At 57.2% G+C, this 17,810-nt stretch overlaps 1 protein-coding gene across 2 annotated transcripts in view; it reads right to left on the minus strand.

Moving 5' to 3' along the window:
• Positions 1–1,368: 1,368 nt before the first annotated feature.
• Positions 1,369–17,810, minus strand: part of LOC135978817 (phosphofurin acidic cluster sorting protein 1) — a 31,640-nt gene continuing 15,198 nt past the window's right edge. Inside the window, exons 5-14 of one of the 2 annotated variants that reach the window (XM_065579585.1) lie at positions 15,032–15,123; positions 14,336–14,416; positions 12,951–13,010; positions 11,840–12,000; positions 8,421–8,514; positions 7,377–7,457; positions 6,875–6,990; positions 3,929–4,067; positions 3,090–3,194; positions 1,375–1,839 (exon numbers count right to left, since the gene is read on the minus strand). In XM_065579585.1, the coding sequence (XP_065435657.1) occupies positions 1,732–1,839; positions 3,090–3,194; positions 3,929–4,067; positions 6,875–6,990; positions 7,377–7,457; positions 8,421–8,514; positions 11,840–12,000; positions 12,951–13,010; positions 14,336–14,416; positions 15,032–15,123 (1,037 nt within the window). In that variant the 3' untranslated portion in view covers positions 1,375–1,731. Of the gene's footprint in view, positions 1,840–3,089; positions 3,195–3,928; positions 4,068–6,874; positions 6,991–7,376; positions 7,458–8,420; positions 8,515–11,839; positions 12,001–12,950; positions 13,011–14,335; positions 14,417–15,031; positions 15,124–17,810 lie in introns of both variants that reach the window. The other variant, XM_065579586.1, reaches the window with a different exon arrangement.

The raw sequence follows: 17,810 nt of genomic DNA on the forward strand, positions 1-17,810 counted from the left end.
AGGGAACAGACAGCATTGTAAGTGTGAAGACGGGCAGAAAGAGTGAGTAAAAATAGCCCGGCTACATCCCCAGCCAGCTGCTGCTGAGTCACGCTGCGGCGGTCACTGAAAGGCCTGCGTACCTACACTGCTGGCAGCATCTGCAGAGCACCTCTGGCTGCAGGGAAGCAGCCCCGTGGCGGATCTGCTGGCAAGGCACGACCTGGGTTAGGAGCAGAGCCGGCTGGGGAGCAGTGGAGATTGCAGACTGTAGGCAAGGCCTACGCGGCTCCACTTGTGCATGAAGCAGGCTGGGGTTTGTCCCTCAAATACCACAGTATTCAGAGTCATAGGCAAGAGAACCATGGAAAGACTCCAGCCCTCACGTTCCTGCACTATGAACTAAGTATCTTACACATCTGTGGCAGCCTTCACCCTGCAGGCCCCTGCTGTGCTATACACCACCGCACGAATCATCCTCTACTGGAATGCAGCCTTCTCTGGGGTGGAACACAGCAGCTATTATATAGAGATAGTTCATCTAGCAAGGAAATGCAGCCAGTTCTGGAGAGAGATGCGGGGAGGGAGTTATACAGGGAATGTTTGCCCAGCAATGAAATGCCTCTGGGGTGTGGCAAGGGGCTGTTTATAGAGGGATCCCTTGCTGAGGGCTGAGATGCAACCAGCTCTGGTGTGGAACACAGCAGTCAGGGATGTTTTAAATGGGTGGAATATAATTACCATGCTGGACTCTGGGCAGGACCCTAGGAGATAATGGGCAGGAACATGATACCGTCAGGAGCCCTTGAATGAACACAAATGGCCAGGATCTTATTTCCCATCTGAAAACAGCATCTCAAGTAGCACAGGACTAGTATCACCCTGGGTCAGTGGTTCAGTCCTGGAGCCGAACGAAGAGCTCCCCCTACTGGAACAACAGCCCTTCCTCCTACTTTACCACACTCCCAACTACTGCCCAGTCACTGGCACCAGGAGTAGCCTGGAGGAGAGCACACCTTACTCAGGCCCCCACCCAACTCCCTGCAGCACAGCACCTCCTAATGCAGGGGTCGGCAACGTTTGGCACGCAACTCGCCAGGGTAAGCACCCTGGCGGGCCGGGCCAGTTTATTTACCTGCAGACGCGGCAGGTTCGGCCGATCGCGGCCCCCACTGGCCACGGTTCGCCGTCCCGGGCCAATGGGGGTGGTGGGAAGCTGCAGCCAGCACATCCCTCCCCGCGCCGCTTCCCGCCACCCCCATTGGCCCGGGACGGCGAACCGTGGCCAGTGGGGGCCGCGATCGGCCGAACCTGCCGCGTCAGCAGGTAAATAAACTGGCCCGGCCCGCCAGGGTGCTTACCGTGGCGAGCTGCGTGCCAAACGTTGCCGACCCCTGTCCTAGTGCCATGGTGGGGCCTGCATTGACTGTGAGGGAAGAGCACCCCCAATTGAGCTCCTGCCCCACTCTCTGCAGCACAGCGCCCCCTAGCACCACACTGAGGCATTGGTTTGGTATCAACTCCGAGGGGAGAGTGCCCTCTAATGAACCTCCAACATCACTCATGCCACACTTTGGTTTTGCCTAGAGGCCTCCCATTCCAAGCACTGACCTGGCCCCATCCTGCTTAGCTTGCGAGAGCTGACTCATAACCCCCAGCAGGGTTAGCTAATAGAGCAACTCCACCATACTCATATCGATGGGAACCATCTGCCCCCAGTGCCGGGACCAGAGGGCCACCGTCCTTTACTCACTATCTCTGGATCCTGGTGAGGACAGCAGACAGGACGGCCTGTACTTCCACGGTGGAGCACGTGCACACGACTGGCTTCTTCTGATCCCGAAGCAGCTCGGCTACATACTGGCAAGGAGAGGAGGAAAGGTGAGCACAGCATGCCTGTGCGTATGGGAGCAAAGGGATCGGTTACAACACCTGCCACGCAATGCTCCTCCTCTGTGCTTAGCAACCAGAGTCGCTGGGGAGAGGTGGGTAAGCGTGCACCCCCCTGCACCAGCTGGCTGTTCCTGCCGAGGGCCGGCAGGCTGTGGGGGCACAGACAGGACAGGTGGCAATGGCCACGGGGTGTGCGTTCATTCCAGACTGCCAAGGGCCGGGAGTGCTGTGCCTGCCTAGTGAGTGGGAAGTGGCAGCTGTGAGGCAGCAGAGGCTAGTTTGCTTGGGGCTTGGCAATCTCAGGTGTGAGATCAAGGCAAGTCAAGGGTCACAACAACAGTGCTGGAGACTCCCCTTCATGGCTTGCAGAGGCATGCTGCCTACAATGCCCACACAACAGGCACCGGTGAGGGACCCGCCCGAGGGCAGGGGAAAGGAGTCAAGGCCTCTGCACAGAGTGTGCAAAGAGGAGTGGGCCTGTCAGCTGCAATTCAGAGGGTGCTGTGTACTCTGGGAGCGCCTGTGCAGGGCGGGAGGACTGGGCCTCGACAGGTGCTTGGTATTGAAGTGAGGAGGGCTGGCGAGGGACATGCAGAGACCCAGAGCCGTCGGAGCACACGCTTGCCCTGGTCTGGACTGGAAAAGATCAGCATCTGCACCAGAGCTTCCAGCCCACCTATAACCACAGCTCGGGGAGACTCCATGCCAAGTCAAGGGGGATGCTCAGATGGGATTCAAACTCTGCCACCCAGTCACAGCAGCAGCATTAATGCTCACCTGTGGGGCAGCCAACCCAGCCCCTCCCCCTGGCATTTCCCATTCAGCCCCTGCCCCAGCTCAGCCCAGGCAATGCCCTCCCATTGCTCGCACAGACTGGAGGACCACCTAACAGGCTCCCCTGCCGGCACCGGCTCCCCGCAGAGGCTGGCTCCAGGCGCCGGCCCCTCTGCGGAGCAGCCAGTTCCACTCCCAGGGCAGCAGGGCTCCGAGGGTCCGGGTGACCCGAGCTGTCACTCAGTTTGCATTGGACAAGGCAGGCACTGTGATGGCAGCAGAGCCCAGAGACTGGCAGGGAGGGAGATAGGCCCCATCCCCTTGCTCAGGGCTGAGGCACGTCAACGGAAGACAGGGAAAGAGAGGGGCTTCATCTCCATGGGTCATTGCCACCCCTGCCCAGCAGCACCTGCAGGGTCCCGTCCCAGGGCCGGCCTCCCTACCTGGCCTTGCCAATCGGCCGCATTCACCAGGATGATGTTCTCGGGCAGGGCCGTGTCCGACACCAGGATCTGATTCAGCTGGTCATAGACGATCTTGCGAGGAATCTGTTGGGGAGGGAGGGCAAGGGGAGGGCTAAGTCTTGGCAGGGCACAGGTGACACACACTGGGCTGGGCCAGAACCCTGGAGGTTCCCCTGGTGAGCTGCTGTTACCAGGAGCCTGGCCCTCTGCCTTTCCCTCAGCTCTGCATATCCAGCCACCTGCCATGAGGCCCCTGCCGCCCCCCAGCACAGCAGGGAGAGGAGGGAAGGTGACTCCGGCAGGGGGAGTTCAGGGAGGGAGATCCATTAGCTGAACTAGAACGTGGCCAAGACATGGGAGCCAGCTCTGTTATACACAGTGCCTGGGATCTGTGCGGGCAGGACACAACGGTACAGATCATCTGGAAGATGGAAAGCTACAGCACAAAGCGATCCCTAGTGCTGCGCTGGGGCATTGGAGCCAGGACTGACCCAAGGGAGAATGCCCCCTACTGAGCACACACCCCTGCAGCACTGCGCCCCCTAGTGCTGCACTGGAACCAGCACTGACCGAAGGGAGAACACCCCGTACTGAGCATCCCCTCCACCCGCCCAGCACTGCACCCCCAATGCCATTGCTTCAGTACAGTTAGAGAGAAGCTCCCCATTGATGTCGCTCATTGCAGCCCCTGGCGCTCTGTACAGGACTCCCAGGCAACGACCGTGTTTGACTAGATCTGTGATGAGCTCCCAGCTGTAGGTGGTGCAGGCTGGGATCACCTCTCCATGGAGCAGTGCCTGGGGTTGTATTCACATCACCTGTGTGCTATGGCCCAGGTCCGGGGATCTCTCGCTGTCCGAGCTGTTGGTCCGTTCGCTCAGGGGCTTGGAGAGCTGTCTCTCCTTCAGCGGGGTGCTTCTCTTCTGCCGGGGCGTGTGCGCGGCACCTTCCATTTTGCTGCAGCAGACAAAGGACAGTGCTGTTGGCCTGGTTCCCTGGCATGGCACAGCATCCAGCTCGGAGAGCAGGGTCCTTCCCCCACGCACCAGGGTGTGTCATTGCAGATACACACACAGGCCCCGCTCAGGTCTGAGCCACGCCCTGAGGCTCCTGTGAGCGTTTGCACCAGGACAACGCTTGTCCGCTGGTAAGGGAACAGAATGGCATGGCCAGGTGACGGGTTTCCTGGCACATTGTCAAGAGTGGGAGCTGAGCAACACTGCTGGGTACAACCAGGACTGGGTGGGCTGGTCAGACACAGGGCGAGCCCACGTACAGTCTGTAGCCAGCACAGGCTGAGAGGGAACCCCAGGGGCGGGCTGTCCCCCCTCCTCTACCAGCAGATCCAAGGCGGGCTCCTAGCCAGGAAGGTGCCCACCCTTTGCCAAGGGTTCAAAGGGCTCTCTGCCACGATCCGGATTCCTCCAGCAATCCCAGAGCAGCAGAGGGGGCTGTGCTAGGTGCTGGGGTCAATCACCACAGGAATGCAGAGCCCACCAATGGCTGACAGGTTTGGCATCTCTCCTGGAGCACCAAGACCCTGAAGGGGTGAGGACCATGCTGTGCAAGCCTTGGACATATGATTCTTACAAACCAAGACAACAAAGCAACATGGGGGGCGGGGGACCCAGAACATGGCCAGTTTAGAGCACAAAACTCCATGCTCCTGCCCACACCCCTCTCCCTCAGTAGGGCAAGACAGGTATGCTCTCCAGCCAAGGCCCCTGTGGGATGAGGTTGGCATGCACACCAGCTTACACGCCCCCCCACAGAGCCGGGGATAGAACCCAGGAGTCCTGGCTCCCAGCCCCCCCGCTCTGACCCAGTAGACCCCACTCCACTCCCAGAGCTGGGACAGAACCTGGGAGTCCAGATCCCCAGTCCCCTGCTCTAACCATTAGACCCTGCCACTGCATTGCTAAGGGATATTTGCCAGTTCCCCCATTAGAGAGTGCCACTCCCCTGAAACGTGACCTTGGCTCAGATGGCCCCACCTTACTGCACAGCCCAGCTTGGGTACTGGAGTCTCAGCTCTTCCTTCACGGACTAGAATACCGTTTTAGTCCTTGCTCCTAGATTCAGACGTGTAAAGGCCAGAAGGGCTCGTTCTGATTCTGATCGTACAGTCTGAGCTCCCCACCAGGGGCCAGCCCAGCCAGCTGATCTCCGTTAGTGCCTGAGAGCCAGCCCAGCTCCGGGGGAGGAGAGGTGGAATGTTATCCAGCTCATGCCCTCCCCGCCCCCAGAAGTTCAGACTCTCCCCTGCTGGAGGTGCGAGAGCCGGGAGCTCGCAGTGCTGGCAGGCAGGAAACCAGAGCTTTTTGCTTGTAAGCCTAGCAGCAGCGCTCCCAGGAGCCCGAGGACACAGCCCCCTCTGCTGCCACCTGACAGCAATTAAGCAAAGGCATTAACTCCAGGACAAAGCAGCCTGGCGCTTTGCTCCAAGAAGGCACTGCTCAGCGTCAGAGCGCAAGCAGCAGCTTCAGCACTATCAGGGAGACCGGGGGGCGGGATATCGATGGCTAAGCGCTTCCCCCCCCCATAGCATCTGGGAGCGGGGCCGGCATGGCGAGCCTGCGTCACACACTGAAGATGCACTTTTGGCAAAGCAGGAGGCAGATGGGGCAGGTTTCCACGGGGAACAGAAAGGCCTTTGAACACACTAGGTATGTGGATCCAACCTTTTACTCAGTGCAGCTCCAGTACGGCCCCACTGCCTTCAGAGCGGGAGAGGCCTAGTACCCACAGGAGATGGGGGCCCCACACCATGCAGTCAAAGGTTCAAATCCAGCCACGTTGAGATTGTCCACGGACCATCCAGTGCTGGGGGCTCAGAGCCACAAGGCATCACCACCCTCCCTGGCCTGGGATGGAACGGGCAATAACAGACCAGACCAGAAACCTGGCCAGGGGAAGATGCCCAATGCTGGGAACTGGATACAAAATGCCACACAGTCCTCTGAGCGCCCAACACCTGATATGCGAAACGGAGGTGACATAGTGAGAACCACACATTCCAAGGGCAGAGCCAGAGATGCAACCCAGGCCTCTTGACTCCTGCAACATCCCCTCTCTCTCTGGGAGGGTCTCAGGCAGCTCAGGTGCAACACACCAGGTTGTTCTGGCAGGGAATCTCAGCAGGGCTGTAACCAGCAATTTGCTTTAAACCTCTCCAGTTCAGGGCCAACTCATTGGAGAGCACAAGGCAGGGGTTGCCTCTGGGGGGCAAACCCCACTGATCCTGGTGATCTCGTCCCCCAGCCTGCCAGTGTGTGACATCAGTGACCTGTGACAAGCAAGGGATAGGCACCCCCGGGGTTCTGGGGCTGGAGTGACAGTTCGAGTAAAGCCCGCAGAGAGCCTGTGTTCAGGGAGAATTCAATAAACCAGTTCTAGAAGAGAAATCGAGTTCCACCAGCTGTGAGATCAAGGAGCCTCCTCCCTGGGTGACGAGCAGGATCTGAACCCCAACCATGCAGAGTGCTGAGGAAAGGGGCCCGTCTGGGAATGGACAAGGAGGTGGAACCTGTCTATTAAGAGCTACATCAAGACAGGTCATGGAAGGGGAGCAGTGGTTGGTAGCTATCAGCCTGGCTAGGAGCCAACTCTCTAAAGGGGAAAGGGAAATGTCCTATTCTCTGCCCCCTGAGCCAGCCAAGCCCCCTGCCCTGGGCTGGCCTAGAACCAGTGCCCCCTAGAGGCAGTCACCTGCTGCCCCGTGCCACCCATGTCTCCCAACCCTGGTTTCAAAGCAGGCAGCTTACCTGGGTGATGCCATGCTCTGAAGCTCCCCCTTGCTGCTCTTCATGGGTGTCTTGACTTTTTCGGGGATGATTAACATGGTGCTGGAGTCTCCGAACGTGTCCTGCTCGCTCGCTTCCTACGGACACGGGGAGGGAACAAGGAGGCTCCAGAGCTCATTCTGGCGAACAACAGCTAGGGCCCTAATGGGCGACAATTCGCAGCCAAAAGCCACTGACTATGTCGTTCCAAGCAGCCACTGACTGTAGGTGCCAACTTGAGACAAGTTGGGCTCCACTGTGAGAGGGGCTGTGTCCCCCCATCCTGAGCTCAGCTTTGCAGCACTCTACCCACTAGGCCATGCTGCCTCGAGGGGCAAACAGGCACCAGCACAGGGTGTTACCTTGGGCATGTGAGCACCCCCAAAAGGGAGAGGCCTGTACGTGCCATGTCCCCCTGGCTCCAGCTCCTAAGCCAGGAGGAACACTGAGGGGAGAGTGGGCCAGCGCAGCTGGGGCATGTTACCAGGGTGTCTATTTCGCTGAGGCTGTCGTCCAGGTTTTTACTCCGCGAAGGTTTCAACTTGTCCCCAACGGCTGCGTCCATCTGAAAAAAAAGCCAAGGGCAGAAGGACTGGGGAGTTACAGGTCTGGGGCAGCTGCGCTCGCCCCCCCCTCAGCCACCCCAGGGGCTGCTGCTCAGAGCCACTGGCCCAGCCGGGATCCCAACAGTGCTTCCCAGCTCATCCCCGGAGTCCTGCCCCCTTGGCTGAGTGCTCCGTCGAGACGGTGAAGCTCTTTGGGCAGGGTATGAAGGGCCAGGCCCACTCCGGGCATCTCCTGGCAGCACTGCCACTGTGCTGAGCAGGAACGCCTCACAGCCTCCTTGGGCTTCACTGCCCAACTGCCTGTGTCCACCGGCCGGCTCCTGGTTGACACTGGACTGGCGGCTCTCAGTGTCGTACAGCACCTAGTGCACTGGGGTGCTGGGCCACGAGTGAGGGTACTGTGTGTTGGTGAATACAGATAATCAGTGCTGATAAGTAGCAGCTTGGCCTTTTACAAACACTAGTGTTAGAAAACCCAGTTTGTATGTGCCGGGCTCTAGGGAAGCAAACTCTGCCTAGGAGCTGGGGAGCACCGCGGTGCCAGAGGGGAGACCCCACCGCCCTTCTGTGCACCAGAACTGCCTGGACTGTGGGAGGGTTGGGGGCAATTCCAAGGGGCCAGGATAGGTGCTGGCTAAGATTTTAGTGACTACAAGGCACAGGCAGCTGCCCCTTGCACTGACAGGCCGCGCTGCTCTGCCTCGGCCACTGAGCCAGTCCCCAGGCCGAGCAGAACACAGCACTTCAGCACTGCTCAGGGAGGAGCGGTCATCTGCCCCCACCCAGCACTCCCGCAGCCACCTGGCTCCAGCAGAGAGCACAGATCCTGCGACTGCATTCACATGCATTGGAAGTCGAGGTCACGTACCAGCTGCGAACCACCAGCTGTGAATCACCTAGGCCTATGTCCAGCACCCCCCGCTGGAACACGGGACCCACTCCCCCCCTCTGTGATTACTCACCGGGCTGGTGGCATCTTTGCCCAGGCTCCCCTTGCTGTTAAGGCTTCCAATTTCTGTCTGGGAGCTGGACTGAGACATTCCCTCGAAGAAAGGCCTGGCAGGGAGAGATGCAGCGGGTCAGGGAACAAAGTGCTGCTGCAGACCTTGGCCCGGGGTGAGGAGAGGATCAGAGGGATTCAAGCCTCAGGGATGGCCTGTGCGAATCCCGGGCGTATTTCAGTGCCTACGGGCCGGCCTGCACGGTAGAAACTTTGGCTGATATTTGAAGCCCCGTTTCCTCCCACGGTTTGCACTGCTCTGCAAGAGGCCCTCCAAACTGGCACAGGAGAGCACAGCAATGGGTGCTAGCGCAGAGCTCCCCGTCCCTTCCAGGTTCTCTGGCCTGTCTCAGCTACGGAGCATCAAACGCCCCAGCCTGGTTTGGAGCGATAGACTCACCTTTCCCACAAGGGACTCTCCCACCCCGGAAATGCTGCAGGGCTGCTGGGCCCCCTCCTAGCAGGGAAGGTTGGGGGCTGGGCAGACACACAGCAGGCCTCGTCTGCATGAGAAAGCTGAGACAGCGTCACTTACAGACCGAACTGAAACCGCTCTAGCTAATCTGGTGCCAAAGGCCCTGTGGCTGCTGCAGCTCAAGTCGACTGGGAACAGGGTTAATTCAAACTGAGATCAGAGAGTGCCCGCGTGGGGATTTGCACTGATCTCCCGACACCATGCGAGTGTGTGCGCCGATCAGCCTCGCTCTGGTACCAGAGGGGCCTATGCCAGGTAAGCCTGAGTCCCAGGTCACCCACACACCTGCAGCACCGCAACGACACCTGATTTCACCCTGCAGGAGTCCAGTCAGCACAGAAGCCTGCAAGGCTGGTTTGGGCTAAGCCTGGCTTCTCTCTGTTCAACTCGCGTCGGTTCGTTTCCTGGGAGCACTAACCCCATCGCACCAGAGTGAAACGGATACGAGTCCACACGCAAAAGCTGCAGCGATTTCCCACAACCCAGTGCGACGTCTGGGTGTAGACAAGCCCCTGCGAACGGGTTACAGCTAAATCGCAACAAGGCCTTCCCTTACATCCAGGCAGCCTGGTGCCCTGGCTTCCATTCACAGCTTCAGTCACACTGGTCCCCGGGAGAAACGTACACAGCCATCCGTCTCACACGCCTTCCCCAGGAGGCGGGGGAGCTGAGCTACAGAGAGGGGATGGGCGCAGCTGCCACGGCCCTTGGGTGGCAAGACTGGGGCAGGACAGAAGCAGGAGTCCCAGCATCTCATCCCCTGTTGTAGCCACTGTGTGGCCAAAAGCTTCTACACAGTCAGGTACAGCTCAGTGCTGCTGCTCCGGTGTTTGAACCCTATCCCACCAGGCCTTGAGCCCAGCAAGTCCATGTCAAACTCTGGCTCGCGGCAGCCCTAGGGAGCCACATGGCGTCAGGGACGCAGTTGGGGCCAATCAGAACCAGGCTGGTTTTTAGGAGAGCAGCGGTGCTGCGCCCGGGCTGGATCAGAGCAGTGAGGGCCGGGGGGAGCAAGGGACATGAGGAGCTGCAGCGATGCTGAGAGCTGGGCAGCGCGGGGACAGCAAGCACCAGAGTCGGGGGGGGCGAGATCACTGGCTTTGCAGGGGGAGAAGAGAGCACAGCTCAGGTGCTGGAAGGGGGGGGGGGGTTATTGGTAGGGCTAGACTGGCAGCCCACACTTGCTTTGGGAAGGGGAGTGTGTGTGGGGGGGGGGGGGGGGGCTCAGATTGCTATCGGTGCCTGATTAGGCACGTGCGACACTGGCCTTGGCTATGACTCACACAGAATATGGCCCGCGATCTAAGCAGCCAGTTTTCCACAGCCGCTGACCAACCTGTCAGGAACAGTGGGCCCATTTGGCAATGCTGGAGAAGGGCCCCCATGCCCCTGCGATGGAACTGCACTCCCCACAGACCGCCATGTGGGTAAGGCACAGGGCTGGGAGTCAGGACTCCTGGGTTCTCTTCCCAACTACGGGAAGTGATTGGGGTCTAGTGGGTTAGATCAGGGCGCAGCTGGCAATGAGGATTCCTGGGTTCTATCCCAGCTCTGGAAGGGGAGGGGAGTGGAGTCTAGTGGTTAGAGCTGAGGTGCTGTGAGCCAGGACTCCTGGGCTCTGGTCCCAGGTCTGGGAGGGGAGGTGTGTCTAATGGTGAGAGCAAAGGAATGAGCTCCTTACCGGGGTCTGTGAAGCACCGTGACTGAAGCACCACCACTGTAGGCAGACGGCAGGAATCCTGCACATGTCAAATACTCTGCTCTGCTCAGGCTGTCTCTCAGAGTGCCCAGGGGCTCGCGAGGGCAGATGTGGTATGGGTCTCTGACTGGGGTGTTGAGGGGGGGGGGACACCCACAGGAGAAGGGTCTGCAGCAGCAGTGGCTGGCGTGCATGAGCAAAGCAGGGCAAGAAACAACCTAGCTGAACAGAACAGATCACTCCTCTCATCCAGGCATCTCCAAGGGCTGCACAAATCCTAATTAATCCTCAATTCCCAGGGGATGGCGTGTGACACCAGTCTCAGCTGCAGGGAAAGAGACCTAGAGCATCAGCGCTCTGATTCCAGACTGGCTGGAAGCACTAATGGAGATCCCAGGCCTTCAGCCCATTTGCATAGTTTCCATGAGGCTTGTTGGATGGGGGGCTCTGAATGTGCAGTCGAGATGCTGAGTCCTTTTCCCCCTCTAGTGTCCGTAGCCAACGTGCACCCTTTTGTCACTGTCACAGCGGCTGCTGTGCTCCACCCCAGAATTAGTTGCACTTCAGTGCAGCTGTTTCCTAAAGCACTGTGGAGACTTACACTGTCTCTCACGGAGAATTACAATCATCTTCAACCATCTCAGGGTCACCTTGTGCTCCCCTCCCCTTGTTGTCTAGACTCATGGCTGGATTGTGAGCTCTGTAGGGCTGGGAGCGCACCTGTGTTACAGGTTCATACAGCAACCAGCACAATGGACCTGGGCCCTCAGGGAGCTACTACAGTGTAAATAACAATAGTGTTTCACAGACAGTCACGGAGCACTGTAGATACTTGCTGTGTCAGTGTCCTATGGGAAGAGACTCCCAGAGCCCTGACTCTTAGCCCCACAGCCCACACTATTAGTAGTATTACAAGAGCGCGTGGAAGCCCCAGCCAAGATCAGGACCCTACTGTGCCAGATGCGGCCCAAAACGTGTGGCAAGAGAATAGCCATGGCCCTGAGGAGCTCTCAGTCTAAACAGACGAGACAGAGAGAAGGTGGGAGGGGAAACTGAGGCACCGAGAAGGGAAGCGACTTGCCTGAGTTCACCCAGCAAGGCAGTGGCAGAGCTGGGAGCAGCTGCTGTGTCCCAGGGCTCCCACCAGCCCAGGCTCGCTCCCTGTTGTGGCTGTCGCTCACCGTGCTGCCCCACCCCCAGCACTCACTTGAGCTTGGGCTTGGGCGTGCTGAGGATGCTCTCCGTCTCCTCCATCTCTGGGCCACTGTCGCTGGGGTTGTACATCTCCAGGCTGTCGTACAGCTCGTCCAGGTCCTCCTCCACCTCTCGGATCTGCTCCCTGGAGACGTGCTCCAGGCCAAAGCCAACCTGTGGGCAGGAGACTCCAGGCTAGACGGGGGGCCAGGCAACCGGGAGCAGAGACTGCGTATTTTGTAGAAGCCCATGGGAGTGAGTGCTGGAAGAAGCCTCAAGGACCTCCTCCTGCTCTTGGCTCTCCCTCTCCAGCCAATGGCATGTCAAGGGTCTAACACCCACCAATCAGCTGTCAGTCTGACATCTCCCAGAGAACATGGAGAGTCACCCACAGAGCAATGGCCCGGCCAATCCCGGATCCCGTGTCAGAGAGCGGCTATCACCGGAGGTTCAGGGAAAGTTACAAGAAACTTCGGAGGCAGATGACAGACTACACTGTCTCTCGCAGGCATGTCTAACACCCAGCTCATGGCTGCTTTAGCCCATGAAGCAGGTGGAGCCTCTACTTAGTCTCATTCACCTCCTGAACCGTTGGTTGTTAGAAGGGGAGTGGGGTCTAGTGGTCAGAATACGGGGGCTGGAATTCAGGACTCCAGGGTTCTATCCACAGCTCTGAGACAAATGGGGTCCAGTGGCTGGAGCCGGGGGTAACTGGTAACAGAGGTCAGACTGCCAGAAGGGGAGTGAGGGAGGGAGAGGTGGGCACCTGGAGGGAGGTGGTCTGGTGATTAGAGCAGGGGATTGAGAACCTGGCACAGAGGTGATGTGATTTGCCATGAATGACTCAGTGGAGGAGCTAGGACAGAACCCAGAAGTCCTGGCGCCCAGCACTGCTCTAGCCACTAGACCCCACTCCCCTCCCTTCCAACAGCAAAAACAAGACGAATTCATTGAAGGACTTGAGCTCTGAGCTCACACTGCCATTCATTTGGAGGAGGGAGGAGCAGTGATGAGGGATGCATTTCACCTGATCTGGATCACAGCCCATCCAGCACTCCAACTACCAACAAGAAACCACTGAAATAGCAAAGGCATTTGCAACAAGACGGAAGGACTGCACCTACCTCGTCCGACACCTTGAACCTCTTCAGTAACGCCACAAACTTCTGCTTTATATTTGGCTGCTGTGAAGAAATGGTGCCATTGACTCGTTACAGTGACACCAAGAAAGGGAACAGGAATCGGGGGCCCCAATGAGGGGGCGCAAGCCTTTGCCGTAGGTGCGACTTAGGGGCCAATGGAAGGAGACTATCACATCGCCCCACAGATCATCCCAGTTACCCTAATCAGAGGGTCTCAGGACAAATTTTTTGGTGGCCTCAAACTGTGGCCACCAACTCTTGCTGGTGGCCGCTTTCACACTTTTTCCTAAAATACTTCATTAATTTTAGGAAAAACAAATAAATATGCACATATACACGGCCAAGTCATTGTCATTTATTGCTAGCTAGTAAGACCGTTGTGAAAAGTGATATTAACAAACATACAAGTATCACTTTTCACAGCAGACTTACTCGGCCCTGGCAAGCCTGGGGACAAATTAAGCCCTGGATGGGGGGCCAGGGGAGGCAGCAGCGGGCTAGAGCCTGAAGCCCCACTGCCGGAGCCTGGAGTCCTGCTGCCAGAGCCTTCCACCTCACCACCCCAAACCTGAGCCCCACCGTCCCTGGGAAGGTGGGGAACTCACTGGGTGCCACAGTAGCCGCAGTTGAGAAACTCTGCCCTGAGTGACAGTTCAAAGTCCACTAGAGTTTCCAAACCTGATGCAGGGCTGGATGCAGGGAACATGCAGAGTGCAGCACAGCGCTCCCTAGCGCCATGCTGATGCACTGGATTTAGCACCACCAGAGGGGAGCACTCCTCCTCCTCCGGAGTCACCCACACGTTTCCATGCTGCACCTCTGGCTCATCCTCCAGAGGTCTAGCCCAGAGCCCGCCTGCTTAGCTTGCAAACCAGCCAAGCTCACTGCACGAGATGGCGAAGCTGAAAGCATGTATAGCACCTACATGCAGCTCAGAGGCTGTCATCACAGCTAGGTGTTAAAGGAGAGGCATGCAAGCAGCTCTTGTAACTGCCTTCTGAGCAGGGCACGGTGAGAGGCAGCATTACTGGAGGCCAGTCCCTAGAGACAGGGCAAAGCTTCCCAGCCACAGCTGAGGTCAAACAGCCACGCTTAGATGAGTGACAGTGTGGTGGAAAGGGGACAACCTGACAGCTCTGGAGATTGCAGCTGCGTAGCTCCCCCCCCCCCCAGCGTGTCTGAATCTGCTGAGCAGCAGTCACTTCGAGAGGCGAATGGCTCCTTCTGCCCCATCCCAAGTCCCAGAGCCCCCCAGTCCCCCAGAAGCTGCTTATGACCAGTTCAGAGACCCCCTTGGCACGAGGCCTCACACCAGACTGGAGCCAGAAGGCGGCCGGCCAGCCAGAGCACCCTCAGAACACACTCACCCGAGTGATCGCCGAGGCCGAGGCCAGTTTCCTCCTCGTTTTCTTCACCTTCCGGAGATCCTCGTCTTCATAAAACAAGTCCTTGTGGGGCGGGGGAGACAGCACATTCAGAGAACTAATACCCCCAGGCCCTGGGGCTATGGGAGCCTGGCCACACTGCCACAGCGAGCTCTCTTAACCAGTATCTCCCTAGTCCTTGGGGCGCAGCAGCCCAGCTCCAGGCAGGTACAGCTCTACATAGGCTGCCTCTAGCAGCAACCCAGTCATAGGTGACCACTTGGGGCAGCCAGCCAAGGGATCAGTGGCCTGGAGTCCACAGTCCTCAGCTAGATCCCAAAGGGGGATGCTCACAGAGCCAACTCCCAGCCTGGCTTGCTCAGCACCACCTCTCGCTCCTTTTGCCCCCTGGAGGTGCAGGCTGGAAGGGGGAGCCACTTGGCATCTTTTTCCAAGCTCGCTGGGGGCACTCTTCTCTGCCTTGATTCAGCCACTGAAGTACGCTGGGCTGGGGAGGGTTAAAGGCAGAAACCAGGTGAAAACCCCCCGCTGAGGAGAGATCGGGACTGGAGGAAAGCCTGAACCCACGGAAAGAGGGGTTTGCAAATGGAGGCAGCCAGGCCCAGCCAGCCTGGTAATGCCTTGCAATGGAGCTCTGCCCTGAGCGGGCAGCAGACTGGGAAGGGGGTGGGGGGTTACCTGTCCATGCAGGGGATCGTCGCTGCCCTCCTGCTCCGAGGAGAAGCTCTCCTCCTCCTCTTCCGAGTAGTTGTCAATGTCGGGGGACCGATCTGGAAGACACAGCTGGGGTTAGGCTGGAAGTCCAGCTCGGGAGCTTAGCGCTGTCAGCGGGATTCACATAAGGTCCAGGACACCACACAACAGTCTGGCAGGTCAGAGGGTGCCCTGCAGTGCAGACTGGTCCTCCAGCGTGGTGCAGTCCAGCCAGGGCCCTAGTCTCTGTATAGCCTGGCCTTTGTTACAGATGGGATAGCAGGCAGCCGGCACCAGGCCTCTCCACCATCAGACAAGCACACCCCTTCTCCAGTGGAAAGTACCACACGGCCATATGTAGCCACAGAGCGCTCAGGACTCGGTTTTAAGGGTGATCCAAAAGAGAAGCTTGTGTCCTTTTTTAGTCATGCACAATATAGAGGAGAGAGGCTTTAGTGGCTTGGCTTTCCATTAGAAATTCAGACCTTGTCTACCCTCGAAGGTTCTGTGGGTGACTGGAGAGCTAGGAGGGCTCCGGCACCATGGGACCCACCGAGGCAGGTCTGCTTGAGAAGGTCTTTGATGCAGACTCTTTCGAAAGCTGGGTTGTGCTGCAGTAGTGCCTGGATGCCCTGCTGTGCTGGGGGGGGCGGCACAGACACCGGGGGAGCTAGGACCCAAAGGACTTACGGTCTAAACAGGCAAGAGGCTGAAGGAAAGCTGGATTAGTGACCCGGCTGGGGAGATGGGGAAACCAAGGCACCAAGGGAAGGGTCACATTTGAGTGGCTTAAATTCATAGACTGTAAGAGCAGAAGGGACAATTGTGGTCATCTAGTCTGAGCTCCTGCATAGCCCAGGCCTCAGGACTTCCTGCACTAACGCCTGGCTGAACCTTGGTTTAAGAAGTACCAGCAACGGAGAATCCAACACAGCCAGTGGCAAGTTGTTCCAATGCTTAATTACCCTCCCTATGAAAAATTCATGCCTTATTTCTCGTCTGAATTCATCTAGTTTCAATTTCCAGCCACTGGCTCTTGTTAGACCTTTGCCTGCCAGACTGAAGGGCCCATTAGCCAATTTCTGTTCCCTGTGTGGGTGCTTACAGACCAAGTCACCCCTGAACCTTCCCTTTATTAAGCTAAATAGCTTGAGCTCCTGGAGACATGTATTCCCATCCTTTAATTCGGAGCATAAGGCCTTCCTTCCATGGTAACTCGGGCACTTCGGTACCTAAATTCCAGCGACTTTCAATGAGACTCAAGCTCCTAAAGTTGTGTTTGAAAATGGGACTTAGGCATGGTTACCCTCAGGGACTTGCCCAAGGGGCCCAGGGAGTCAAACCCAAGTCTCTTAGGCAAGTGCTGAGCCACCAGGCCAGCCTTCCACTGGATGAACAGCTGGTAGAAAATAAAGTCTGTTGAAGATTCAAACCCCGCCCCTCCCTTCATTTAAGGGATGAGAAAGCTCCCAGGCAACTTCTCTGGGGTCTCCAATCCACAGGGAAGAGCCATTCCTGATACATCTAAGGTAAACACAAAATAAAGGAGCAAAAAAACTAGCACATGCCAAGTCGATCCTCCTCTGCCCCTCTTCTTCAGTCATGTCCAAAGACAGCATCCCCATGGCCCATAGCAGCCCATAGTCCTTTTGATCGCAGCCCTGCCTGCATCCAATGACTGGAGAACAGTCACCCCATGCAGGGTGTGGAGAAGTGTGGAATATGGAGCCGGCCCAACATCTGAGATGAGCTGGCCGTGGACTGACTTATGAACTTGGGAACTGTGCGGATTACTGGGATGCAAACAGCTCCCAGCACTCCCTTTGGGACCATCTGGTATTTCCCGTCATTTGACAGACAGTTATTTGTATCTGGTTAGATTCTTTTGGGGCTGGGCAGTCGTCCTTGGACACTACTAAAATAAAATCATTGCTTAAATTCCCACTCAAGGACAAAGATCAGCTGGTGCTGGAGTTTGAGAGAGAGAGAGAGAGAATTTCATGGCTCACAATATTTACATTCCTGTTTCCTCATGGAATCTAGCAGAGTGGAACCACCTTTCCCTTTACAGCAACAAGCCTGGACCCCTCTTTAGTGCCTTTCATTGGAGGCTCTCAAAGCACTTTACAAGCATTAACACACACACACACACACACTTCCTAGAAGATAGGGCCAAGGGGCATGGCACACACACCATATACACACTGGGGGGATGTCTCCACTAATATGCTCAGCAGCTAAATAGTTAACCATATTGACACGTACATTGCCATCAGTATGCTTCAGAGTTAACACCCTGTTGAGATAAATTAGGTTCCATTTGACGATGCTTGTTTCAGGCTGCCTGCAGACTCAGGCAGACACTACTACATCCCTCACATGTGGAGGGTTTACTTAGCAACCATAAGAGCTGCACAGATTTGTTTTTAATGAAAGCTAGATAAAGAAGTACAATTCTGTGGCAAGGACTAGATTCTGCCACCACAGAGGAAGTTGGGCTCGGTCTATGAGAGACCTGGACTGATTTCTATTTGCCTCAAGATGCCAGACAGGAAAGGGTGCAGATTTCCAGATCAAGAGGTGTGTCTGCCCTCTCCCCCCCCCCCCGGTCAAAGTGCCCAGCTGCCTTCCCTTCTCAGGTCACGGAGTTGCTGGTAATAAACCCCAATATTAAAATAAATCCAACACAGAGTTTGAATCTCCATCAGTTTCCCTGGCAACCAGATTTACTGCCTAGACAGCCATCCGCGACAGTATCATAAAC

Source organism: Chrysemys picta, unplaced genomic scaffold (assembly GCF_011386835.1).
Source record: "Chrysemys picta bellii isolate R12L10 unplaced genomic scaffold, ASM1138683v2 scaf462, whole genome shotgun sequence".
Classification (NCBI taxonomy): domain Eukaryota; kingdom Metazoa; phylum Chordata; order Testudines; family Emydidae; genus Chrysemys; species Chrysemys picta.